Source organism: Lepus europaeus, chromosome 8 (assembly GCF_033115175.1).
Source record: "Lepus europaeus isolate LE1 chromosome 8, mLepTim1.pri, whole genome shotgun sequence".
Lineage (NCBI taxonomy): Eukaryota > Metazoa > Chordata > Mammalia > Lagomorpha > Leporidae > Lepus > Lepus europaeus.
In genome coordinates, this window is record NC_084834.1 from 26,479,889 (window position 1) to 26,492,450 (window position 12,562).

Genomic DNA, 12,562 nt, shown 5'->3' on the forward strand with positions numbered 1-12,562 from the left:
CCATCATCCTACCTGGCTTCCTTCCCCAACAGGCACATTCTTTTCCTTTCCTGCCAGACTGAAGGGAGACGGGGGAGGCTGGCGTGGCCTTGGTTATCAGTGTTCTCCATTCAGTGATTTAAAGGGGCAGCACAGTCATTTAAACTTGATCCAACCTCTTCTCATTTTACAAAGTTAAGCAGCTAAAAGAGGTAAGATATGAAGGCCATGCTTGTGGAACACAGTGCAGTTCATTACGATCGCTCTGCTTGCTGCTCTTGTTCAGTTGTTTCTTTTGAAGGCAGGGGCGTTTTCTTTTGCGAGTCTGTCTTCTTCAGTGCTGTCTTATCGAATTTCTCCATCTCAGCCAATTCAGGTTTGTCAGACCTGGTTGCTGAGGAAGCCGAGCAAGGCGATCGAGCGAGGGAAGTTGGATCAGCACAATGGCCACCACTGAGGAGTCTTATTTTAAAAACTAACAGAGAAATCCGTAAATGCCTACAATGGGTGAAGCTCCAGAGGCCAAGGCCAGGAGCAAGGAACTCAGTCCAAGTCTCCTAGATGGGTGGCAGGAACCCAGTCACTTGCGCCATCACAGCTGCATCCCTGGCTCTACCAGAGACAGGTATCCAACCCAGGCACCCCAGCGTGGGGGTCTTACTGGGTAGGTTAAATACCTGCCCTACTAGACTATTTTTTTTTTTTTTTGACAGGCAGAGTGGATAGTGAGAGAGAGAGACAGAGAGAAAGGTCTTCCTTTTTGCCGTTGGTTCACCCTCCAATGGCCACTGCGGCCGGCGCATCGTGCTGATCCGAAGCCAGGAGCCAGGTGCTTCTCCTGGTCTCCCATGCAGGTGCAGGGCCCAAGGACTTGGGCCATCCTCCACTGCCTTCCCGGGCCATAGCAGAGAGCTGGCCTGGAAGAGGGGCAACTGGGATAGAATCCGGCGCCCTGACCGGGACTAGAACCCTGTGTGCCGGCGCCGCAAGGCGGAGGATTAGCCTGTTAAGCCACGGCGCCGGCTAGACTAAATTTTTAAAAATACATTATGAGATTTCAAGTCTTACAATTTCTAAATTAATTTATCACTCATGTATTGTAATTACCGATGTATTGGGACTACCTATATTTGACATCCTTTACAAGTTTTATTTTTGATACTTTCTTTTTTGTTGAACACTGAAGAGATTGAGATTTTCTTCCAATTATTTTAAACTTAGATATTTTGTTTTTATTCTTCAGATGGTAATCCTTTCCTTACTGAAGATTGGTTTATACTCTTTTTCCCTTATCAGTCTCTAAAGCTTAGCAAATTCTTACCTTTCTCTAGATTATGTATTCATACCTCACCTTCCCCCATCAGTGCTCATTTACAGGTCGATATGTCCTTTCTGGCATCTCCAAAATTATTAGGACCTGAGAAGGAGCCAGAAGCTAAGTTTCGTTTATCATTTTACCTGGAATCAGAAGTTTCTGGTTTATGGGGTCGGTGCCATGGCTCACTTGGTTAATCCTCCGCCTGCGGCACTGGCATCCCATATGGGTGCTGGGTTCTAGAACCAGTTGCTCCTCTTCCAGTCCAGCTCTCTGCTGTGGCCCAGGAAGGCAGTGGAGGACGGTCCAAGTGCTTGGGCCCTGCACCCGCATGGGAAACCAGGAGGAAGCACCTGGCTCCTGCTTCGGATCAGTGTAGCTCCGGCTGTAGCGGCCATTTGGGGGGTGAACCAATGGAAGGAAGACCTTTCTCTCTGTCTCTCTCGCTCACTGTCTAACCCTATCTGTCAAATAAATTTTTAAAAAATCTAAAAAAAAAAAAAAGAAGTTTCTGGTTTAATGCATGAAACATTCATGCAGATGCACCTACGGAGTATTCTCTACGTGCCTTAAGGATGAGGAAGATAGCATATATGAGTACGCCTGTGTTTGTCTCTTTACACACATACACACACATACAGATCCATTTCCTTCCTTCTGTACTTCCGCTATGTATTCTTCTCAATATTTACACATATTTTAAGAACTTACCAAAGCAAATATTACACTAGACCTTGAGAGAGCCATAAAAACGAACCTAATACCATCTTTACCACCATAATCCAGGAAGGAAAATAACTGTTCAACCAAATCACTAATCACAGGATTAACATAAGTTACAGTTATAATGAAATTTCAAAAGGGAAGTTAAGACTCGAACATCTAACAGGATAATGTCTGACCAATATTTTGAAGAACTTTATAGATCTTCAACAGGTCAAGATTGGTAGGAAAGATCTTCCTATGAAAAAGGAATATCAACAATGAAATAGAGCTAAGAAATCGCATTCAGGGAATGGGCCCAGTTGGACCAAAAAGGAGTGAAAACCAAGGAAACAGATTGGTGAGAGTTCGAATAGGTTATGGGTAACCAGCTATGTATATGGCATTTTTTCCATATACTGAACTGGATATACATGTAAATCTCTAAATCGATGAGACTGGTTCTTATGTGTAATTTGTAGAATATCTTCTTGTTTCATGATCATGGTTCTCACGTGATAATCACAAAAGCCCTGTGCCTGCTCTCTCACTAAGGGTTCATGATTATTTGGTCCATGGTGCCAGATGATGTCTTTAAGACTGGCAGGCTGTGATTGCTACTGAAAAAGGAAAAGTCCAGATACGTTAAAATCGGTATTTAAATATTCATTTTCTCTTATAATTTTTGTTATCATGGAAGATGGTTTTTTAAACTAATTTATTTTTATTTATTTGGAAGGCAGAGAGACAGAGAGACTGAGATCTCACACCCACTGGTTCACTCCCCGAATGCCCACAACAGCCAAGACTGGACCACCGTGAAGCCAGTCTGGCTCTCCCACATGGGTGGTAGGGATCCAAGTAACTTGAGCCATCACTTGCTGCCTCTCAGGATGCATGGTAGCAGAAAACTAGACTAGAAAGGGGAATTGCAGGCATTCTGCTATGAGACAGGTGTCCCAAGGCTCAGCTTAACCACTGTGCCAAACCCCCACCTCCTTCCCCAAGTCATGGAAAACATTTAAATTAGTCCAACTCAATTTTCTCTTTAGAAAAGCTAAGTAGATATTTCCCATTGCCTTGCATATTTCTTAATGATTGAGCCCAATTACATTATCTTTCTAAGCTTTTAATGTAAATCTATTATCCTAAAGTCACAAGGCAAATTCTTTTCCCCCTTCTTTGAAAAAAAGATGGATGTTATATTGGTGCTTTCCTAGGAGTGCTTTTTTTCCCAACTATTCTTGGTGCTGTCAGTGGCTCTGCTGTCACATCCTCCCATTTTTTATAGATTCCTTGCTCTTAGCCTCCTGCAATATCAACTGACCCAGTGTATGATGGTAACATAGTCTTCAAGTTTTCATAGCATGTGCGGGAATTCTTTTTTTTTTTTTTTTTTTTAATTTTTTGACAGGCAGAGTGGACAGTGAGAGAGCGAGACAGAGAGAAAGGTCTTCCTTTGCCGTTGGTTCACCCTCCAATGGCCGCCGCGGCTGGCGTGCTGTGGCTGGCGCACCGCGCTGATCCGATGGCAGGAGCCAGGTGCTTCTCCTGGTCTCCCATGGGGTGCAGGGCCCAAGCTCTTGGGCCATCCTCCACTACACTCCCTGGCCACAGCAGAGAGCTGGCCTGGAAGAGGGGCAACCGGGACAGAATCCGGCGCCCCAACCGGGACTAGAACCCGGTGTGCCGGCGCCGCGAGGCAGAGGATTAGCCTGTTGAGCCACAGCGCCGGCCGGGAATTCTTTTTTATTTTCTCTTTGCAGGGGGGAACCCAATCTAACTGTTTAGTAATAAGTTTTTCTTAAAAATAGAGGTGAAAAACTAGCATTTTCCGAGTTATCTACCTTCACTTGTGTTCTTTATTGTGTCTACTGTTATACATATAAGAATGCTTGCCAGTTGTCTCAGATTTCCCACAAATTGCATTCTCTGTGTGCTTTACTGTATACATTTTAGATTACTTACTTTGTCCTTAGTCCTGGGCTATGCAATGGCACATTAAACTCTGAAGTACTTAGGAAATCTACAGCCGGTTTCAAGAGGTTTTCTCTGAGTAGGCAGTGAGAGATTATAATCAAGCTGTAATGTGGAGGTTTTGAAAAGGAAAATTTCAACAGAAAATTATAGCCACAGAAAATTCTTGATTACTCATAAGATAAAATTGCATGAATAATTGAAACCCACACGTTATCCTAATAAAATCTGCTTCCCTTTATGCCATTAACCCTTATTTCCTGCCAACCACTCCTGCCCCAATAATTCACAACTCTGATCATTCAAATTTTGGAAAGGTGGCAGGACCATACAATTCACTATTGTAGTTAGAAAAGCAAATAGTGTTTCTAAATCCCCTATATCCATGTGAAAGGTTACGGGTACTCTATCAGTATACATCCATATACCCAAGTATATGAGTACTGGGAATCATTCTCCAGGACTCTATTCATTGAAAAATAAAAACAGATATCAGATTGAGGCCATGTTCAAAAGAAAGCATTGAGAAAGCAGCCCTATCAAATGAAAAAATCAATTTGAAAGATGTGCTGAAAACTCAAGGATAAGGAATAGTAGGAGACACCTGTAACCAACAGAGTTCAGTGTTAAGACCGCAATGGTTGAGCCAGCACTGTAGTGCAGCAGGTAAGCCACCGCCTGCAATGCCAGCATCCCATATGGGCACTGGTTTGAGTCCAGGCTGCTCCACTTCCGATCCAGCTCTCTGCTATGGCCTGGGAAAGCAGTGGAGGATGGTCTAAGTGCTTGAGCCCCTGCACCCACATGGGAAACATGGAGGAAGCTCCGGGCTCTTGGCTTCAGATCAGTGCAGCTCCAGTTGTTGTGACCAATTGTAGAGTGAACCAGTGAATGGAAGATTCTCTCTGCCTCTCCTTCTCTCTGTGTATCTCTGACTTTCAGATAAATAAATAAACCTTTTTTACAAAAGATAGCAATGGTTAAGTACCCCTTATCTAAAATGCTTGAGCTGAGAAACAATTCAGAATTTGAATTTTTTTCAAATTTTGGAATATTTGCCTATACAGAATGAGATACCTTGGGGATGGAACCCAAGTCTAAATGTGAAAATTTTTTATGCTTGATTCACACCTTATACAGCACTGTTAGCACTCCTGTCTTTTGACTGCAACCTTTCCCATGAGGTCAGGTGTGAAATTGTCAACTCATGGTGTCATGTCAGCACTCAAAAAGTTTCAGATTTGGGAGCATTCAGATTTCAGATTTGGAGATTAGGGAGGCTCAGCCTTTATAAAACAGTGGCCCACAAAGTATTCATCGCCTCCCCTACCCTCAGGGGCATCAGCATCTCCTGTGAGCTTGTTAGAGTGGGGAACTTGGGGCAAGGGCCCATCATGCATGTTTTCACAAGCCTGGCAGCTGCTGCCGGTGCGCAGTGAAGTTGGAGAAGCATTGCTATCAAATCCAGGCTCTCCTGCTTGTGCTTCAGCTCCCTGCCTACGCACATCCTGGGAGGTAACAGGTGAGGACTCAAGTACTTGGGCCCCTGCCATCCGTATAGGAGACCCAGATTGCGTTCCTGGCTCCTGGTTTCAGCCTGATCCAGCCCTGGCTGTTGCACGTAGGTGGGCAGTGAACCAGTATATGAGAGATCTCTGTCTCTCTGTTTCTCTGCCTTTCAAATAAATAAATGTTAAAAAGTTTTCCATGATAGTAACGAAAGTATCCTCTCACTGTAAATAGCCATGGGATTTGGCCATCGCTAGCTTATATATGATTCTCTAAAATGGAAACAGTAAGATCTACCACAGGACAAGCAAGCATGATGTCCTGTGTCCAAAATGACTACTGAACCAACCAGTGCAGGTTCTCTGCTCGGTACCTCGGTTATCAGAGCTAACTATGACCCAGATACAAGCATCACTTCCCACACCTGATTTATCCTCCATGGTCTCTGACCCCTCTCCAGGCTTCCCTGAAAAAAGACTTCCCTATAGTCTTTGACACGGAATCTCAGATTATAATTATTTTCTTGCCCAGAATTCATGAAATTATAACTTATGGGTAGTGATATTTCCCAAACTAAGCAGCTTAGAGAAAGAAGGGGGCTATGTATAGCTTGGATTTTCAGTTCTGAAATATATGAAGAACTACATTTTGTTTTATTCTAGGAGCACTTATAGTTATTTACCATAGTTCATTTGCCAGTACTTTTTCTTTTTAAATGTACTTCATGGAGTCAAAAGATGACTCCATAAAATAAAACACTTGCCATCACACTCGTATATCAAAGAGGCATATGATACAGTTAGAAAATAATAGCCCAGGCAGTTTATAATTTAAGAGTTCTTAAAAAATGTATAAATCCTTGACATCAGAGTCTCTACAACATTGCTAAATATTGGGGAAGGCAATACACTGAATCAGAAAAATATTGGATGATATGCATTTTTCCTATTAAATCTATAAGTCATCTTTTACAACAATAAATAAAACAATCAGCAACATCTGTAATCATTAAACAGTGAACTGTTTCTTAATTTAAAACAGAGGAACCTCATCCTTTGTTGCATATTAAATCATAGAGGGAACTTTTAAAAGCACCAGTGCAGAGTTGGCATGATGGCATCGCCTGTGACTCCAGCATCCAATATGGGCACTGGTTTGCATCCCTGCTGCTCCACTTCTGATCCAGCTCCCTGCTAATGCACTTAGAAAAGCAGCAGAGGATGACCCAAGTACTTGGGACCATGCATTCACATGGGAGACCCAGATAAAGTTCCTGGCTTTATTGTAATCATTTGGGGAGTAAACCAGCAGATGAAAGATCTCTCTCTCTCTCTCTCTCTCTCTCTCTTTCTATCTCTCCTCTCTCTGTAACTCTGGCTTTCAAATAAATAAATAAATCTTTAAAAAAAAGTATTAAATACAAATTTTTAGGGTTGGAAACCAGATATTATATGAGATTTTGATGTGATTAACGCATACAAGATGAATATGTAAACAAGATATCTATCAATTACTATTAGTTACTAGAGCTTTAGTTCATGATTATTTTACATAATTTATTCAAACACTTCCAATGGTTATACAAAAAGTAATTCAAAATGAATGAAAAATTTAAACAAAAGAGCTAAACCTATAAGATTCTTTTTTTTTTCAATTTTAGCTTTGTGACATGCTGACTAAGGTGCTAGCAATTTGTTTTATTTATTTATTTATTTATTTTGACAGGCAGAGTGGATAGTGAGAGAGAGAGACAGAGAGAAAGGTCTTCCTTTTTGCCGTTGGTTCACCCTCCAATGGCCGCCATGGCCGGCGCATCACGCTGATCCGGAGCCAGGAGCCCCTGCTTCCTCCTGGTCTCCCATGGGGTGCAGGGCCCAAGCACTTGGGCCATCCTCCACTGCACTCCCGGGCCATAGCAGAGAGCTGGCCTGGAAGAGGGGCAACTGGGATAGAATCCGGCGCCCCGACCAGGACTAGAACTCGGTGTGCCGGTGCCGCAAGGCGGAGGATTAGCCTGTTGAGCCACGGCGCCGGCCTAAACCTGTAAGATTCTTAAAGAAAACAAAGTAAATGCTTCATGACATTGTCCATGACCTTGGATTTGGTAATAATTTATGGATATAACACCAAACACACATACCCAGCAAAAGTAAAAATAGATAAATTGGACTACATAAAAATTAAAAATTTCTGTGCTTCAAAATATACTATCAATAGAGTGGAAAAGCAATCTACAGGATGAAAATATTTACAAATTATATCAGATAAGGGATTAATACCTAGAATAAAAAGAACTCCTACAACTCAACAACAGCAACAACAAAACTAATTGCAAAATGAGTAAAGGATTTGATGAGGCATTCTCCAAAGAAAATACACAGCTGGTTAACAAGCACATGAAATGAGGCTCAACATCAGTAATCATTAGGGAAACAGAAATCATGGCTGGTGCAGCAGCTCACTTGGCTAATCCTCCACCTGCGGCGCCAGCACCCGGGTTCTAGTCCCGATTGGGGCGCTGGATTCTGTCCCGGTTGCTCCTCTTCCAGGTCAGCTCTCTGCTGTGGCCCGGGAGGGCAGTGGAGGATGGCCCAGGTCCTTGGGCCCCTGCACCCCCATGGGAGACCAGGAGGAAGCACCTGGCTCCTGGCTTTGGATTGGCGCAGCACGCCGGCTGCAGCAGCCATTTGGGGGGTGAACCAATGGAAAAGGAAGACCTTTCTCTCTGTCTCTCTCTCTCTCTCTCTCACTGTCTAACTCCGCCTGTCAAAAAAAGAAAGAAAGAAAGAAATCAAAACTACAATGAGATACCACCTCCCACCCATTAGGATGGCAACTATCCAAAAAAAAAAAAAAAAAAAAAACCAAAAAGCAAAAAAACCAGAAAACATAGAATGAGCTTTTGGAATAGCAGTTGAGATGCCAGTTGGGATGTTCATATTCCATAGTAGAGTGTCTGGGTTTAAGTCCCACCTCTGCTCCAAGTTCTAGTCTCCTGCTAGAGCACATGGTGGGAGACAATGGGATGGCTCAAGTGATAAGTTCCCTGCATAGGGACTGAGCTGAGTTCCTAGCTCCTGCCTTCAGCCTGGCCCAGCCCAGGCCATTGCAGGCATCTGGGACATGAACCAGAGGAAAGGAGCTTGCTCTCTGTCAGTCTTTGTCTCTGCCTCTCAAATAAAGACATAAATAAGAATTTTCAACAAAATAACAAGTTGTGGGAAAGATGTGATGAAATTGGAATGCATTTGTAGATATGTGAGACAGTGCAGACACTGTGGAGAGCAGCGTAGCGGTTCTTCCAAAAAATTAAAAATAGAATCGCCATACCATCCAGCAATTCTACTTCTGGGTATGTGCTCAAGAGAGTTGAAAGCAGGATCTCAAAGAGATGTTTGTGCATCCATATTCATGGCAGCATTATTCACAAACACCAGAAGCTCAAAGCAACACAAATGTTCTTCAACAGATGAATGGACGAACAAAATGTGATAAATGTATACAATGGAATATTATTCACCTTAAAAAAGAAGGAAATTCTGACATGCTACAACATGAATGAATCTGGAGGATATTATGCTAAATGAATAAGCCAGTCACACAAAAAAGACAAATTTTGTATTATTCCACATATATGAGATAACTAAGGAAGTCAGATTCATAGAGAAACTAGAATGGTGGTTGGCAGAGGCTGAGGGGAGAAGGGACTGAGCCGTTGTTTAACATATATAGTTTTTTTTTTTCTTTCTTTTTTTTTTTTTTTTTTTTGACAGGCAGAGTGGACAGTGAGAGAGCGAGACAGAGAGAAAGGTCTTCCTTTGCCGTTGGTTCACCCTCCAATGGCCGCTGTGGCTGGTGCGCTGCGGCCGGCACACCACGCTGATCCGATGGCAGGAGCCAGGTGCTTCTCCTGGTCTCCCATGGGGTGCAGGGCCCAAGCACTTGGGCCATCCTCCACTGCACTTCCTGGCCACAGCAGAGAGCTGGCCTGGAAGAGGGGCAGCCGGGACAGAACCGGTGCCCCGACCGGGACTAGAACCCGGTGTGCCGGCGCCGCAAGGCAGAGGATTAGCCTAGTGAGCCGCGGCGCCGGCCAACATATATAGTTTTAATTTTGCAAGATGAAAAGAGTTCTGAAGATTGGCTGTACAACAGTGTGCATGTATTTAACACTAATAAACTGTACTCTTAAAAATGGTTAAGATGGTAAATTTTATGTTATATAATTTGACTCTAATTACACACATGCAAACATGCGTACCTTCAGTGGTTTCCCATTGCTGATAGTACTAATTCCCAAATTGCCAAGCTTTTTCCCAGCAAGACAAAGACAATGATCTCATAGAAAATGATGAGAGGTGTCCAAGGGTAAATAGATAGAATTATTAAAGCTTAGAGGTGACCAGCTGGGGTTTGTGGCCGTCTTAGGCTCCACCTGGTTGTTCAAAAGCCTGAAAGTCTCCATTACCTAATGCTTGCATAACCCTTCGCAGGCCCCTAGTAGGATTATTTATTCACATTTTTGAGGCTAATCTATAAGACTGTAGTCTGGCCCAACTATTCCCCCTAGGGCTCTCCCAGTGGCAGGTAACTGAAATCCAACACAAATCTGTTTAAACAAAATAGTAGATTTATTGGAGTGAGCATTTAGTTCTGTGGTTAAGATGTCACTTGAGGCCGGCGCCGTGGCTCAGTAGGCTAATCCTCCGCCTTGCGGCGCCGGCACACCGGGTTCTAGTCCCGGTCGGGGCACCGATCCTGTCCCGGTTGCCCCTCTTCCAGGCCAGCTCTCTGCTATGGCCAGGGAGTGCAGTGGAGGATGGCCCAAGTGCTTGGGCCCTGCACCCCATGGGAGACCAGGAGAAGCACCTGGCTCCTGCCATCGGAACAGCGCGGTGCGCTGGCCGCAGCACGCCAGCCGCGGCGGCCATTGGAGGGTGAACCAATGGCAAAAGGAAGACCTTTCTCTCTGTCTCTCTCACTGTCCACTCTGCCTGTCAAAAAAAAAAAGATGTCACTTGAGATACCTGGATCCCATACTGAAGCGCCTTTCAAGTCCCAGCTCTCCACTTTAAATTCCAGCTTCCTGCCGATGTGTACCCTGGGAGGCAGAAGATGATGGCTCAAGTACTTGGGACCCTCAAGTACTTAGGGTCCCTGAGACCTGGTTGGAGTTCCTGGCTCCTGGTTTCAGCCTGGCCCACTCCTACCTAGATGTTGTGAGTATTTAGGGAGTCAAACAGCCCATGAAGGATCGATTTCTCTCTCTCTCTCTATCTCTCCCCCTTTCAAGTAAAATGAAAATTTAAAAAAAATGTAAAACCAAATCTGTGGCTAGGCAACTGGCTACAGGCAAGGATGCTTTGAGGGATTCAAATAATCTCATTGGCTTGTGTACATCTTCCACTTGACTCTGCCTCCCATTGGATGTCAGCTTCATTTTGCAGAAATTATCTGATGGCAATTTCAACCCAAAGTGGAACCACATTGCTAAATGTTGAGCAGACCTCGCCTGAGTGTTCTTGCCCATGCCTCCTGATGTACATATGGAAGAGTTCCTCTCGGGGACTAGCTTTTAACAGATGGTCCCTCTCTACTTCGCTAACTTTAATGTGCTTACAGATCACCTACAATTTTGTTTAAACGTCTTTCTGCTTCTCTAAGTTTGGGGCAGGGCCTACCTTTTGCATTTCTAACAAGCTTCCAGGTAACACTGTTGCTGCTGGCCCAAGGGTCACATTTTGAGGATCAAGGCAATAGGGCACGTTCAGAAGGATGTGAGTCTGAGGCTGCCACAGTGATTTTGCTCATTATCAAGAGGAATGTTCGTTTTCTGAAATTTCAACCTCTTTTGTATCACTATGCATTCTTCTGGCTGAATGCAAGTTGACCTCTTTCATAAAGAATTCCCAGTCAGGGTGGGCATTTAACCAGGCGTTTAAGCCGATGGTTGGGATGCCCACACTGCATAACAGAGTGCCTGGGTCTGATGCCCGGTTCTGGCTCCCAACTCCAGCTTCCTGCTGATATGGATCCTGGGAGGTAACAGTGATAGCTCTGATGCTTGGGTCACTGATGCCCGCATGGGAGATCCAGACTGAGTCCCTGGCTCCTTGCCCTGCTTCAGTCATTGCAAATATTTAAGAAGTGGGAGCAGCAGATGAGTTTCTCTCTCTCTCCCTCTCTCTCCCGTCAAATAAAATGACCAAAACAATTAAAGGTGAAAAAGAATTCCCAGCCATCCAGATATTTCATTCTCCTGTTTCTATGAGTTTCACTAGCTTTTCCTCCTTTTCTATCTGCTACATTTTTAGACTCTAAAGTTATCTGGCCTTGTGTTGCTGTTTATTTTGCATGTGTACATGCTGTCTTTCTAACAGGACTGCATATTTCTAGGAAGTGAGAAAGTGGTCAGTAAGTATCTTAGGACAAAGCCACTAAGTCTTTCATGCCACATCGAAATAGAATATGACACTCAAGAGAAATTAAAACCACGGTAAATATTTAATGGCCACCACTAAGGTCATTTTCTTTTTTGTTTTATTTTTTAAGTATCACTGAAGTTTTTAAATTTTATTTATTTTTAAAAGGCAAAAGGACAGAGATGGAGACAGGTCTTTCTTCCACTGCTTCACTCCCCAGTGCCTGCAAAAGCCAGTGCTGGACCACCCCAAAGTCAGGAGCCCAGAACTCACTCCAGGTCTCCTATGTGGGTGGCAGGGACTTAAGTATTTGAGCCATGATTTGCTGTCTCCCAGAGTGCACATTAATAGGAAACCAGATCAGAAGTGGAGGAGCTAGGACTTGAATCTGGAACTCTGATGTGGGATGTGGGCATCCCAAGAAAATATATGTATTGATGAATAGCCAGAATCTTCCTCCAAATTTCATGTGCAGATTCATTTTTTTAAGTGATATAAATGCTTTTGTACATGGGTGAAGCAAGTGCTTTGAAATTTTTTTTACACAAAATATAGATTCTGTGTGTGATAAGAAGTATGTCAAATGCAGATTAGACTCCATTTTACCATTTTATGCACATTTTTCTCTTATTTTCACATTGTTTTTTGTTAATTGCTT

General features: G+C 43.5%; 1 protein-coding gene across 1 annotated transcript; it reads right to left on the reverse strand.

Annotated features, from left to right (window-relative positions):
- Nucleotides 1–233: 233 nt before the first annotated feature.
- LOC133765240 (thymosin beta-4-like) lies at nt 234–1,340 on the reverse strand. Its single transcript, XM_062198887.1, has 2 exons — nt 1,331–1,340; nt 234–454 (listed from the first exon to the last, which is right to left on the reverse strand). The coding sequence occupies exons 1-2, from the start codon at nt 1,338–1,340 to the stop codon at nt 234–236; spliced, it is 231 nt and encodes a 76-aa protein (XP_062054871.1).
- Between the last annotated feature and the right edge of the window lie 11,222 nt (nt 1,341–12,562).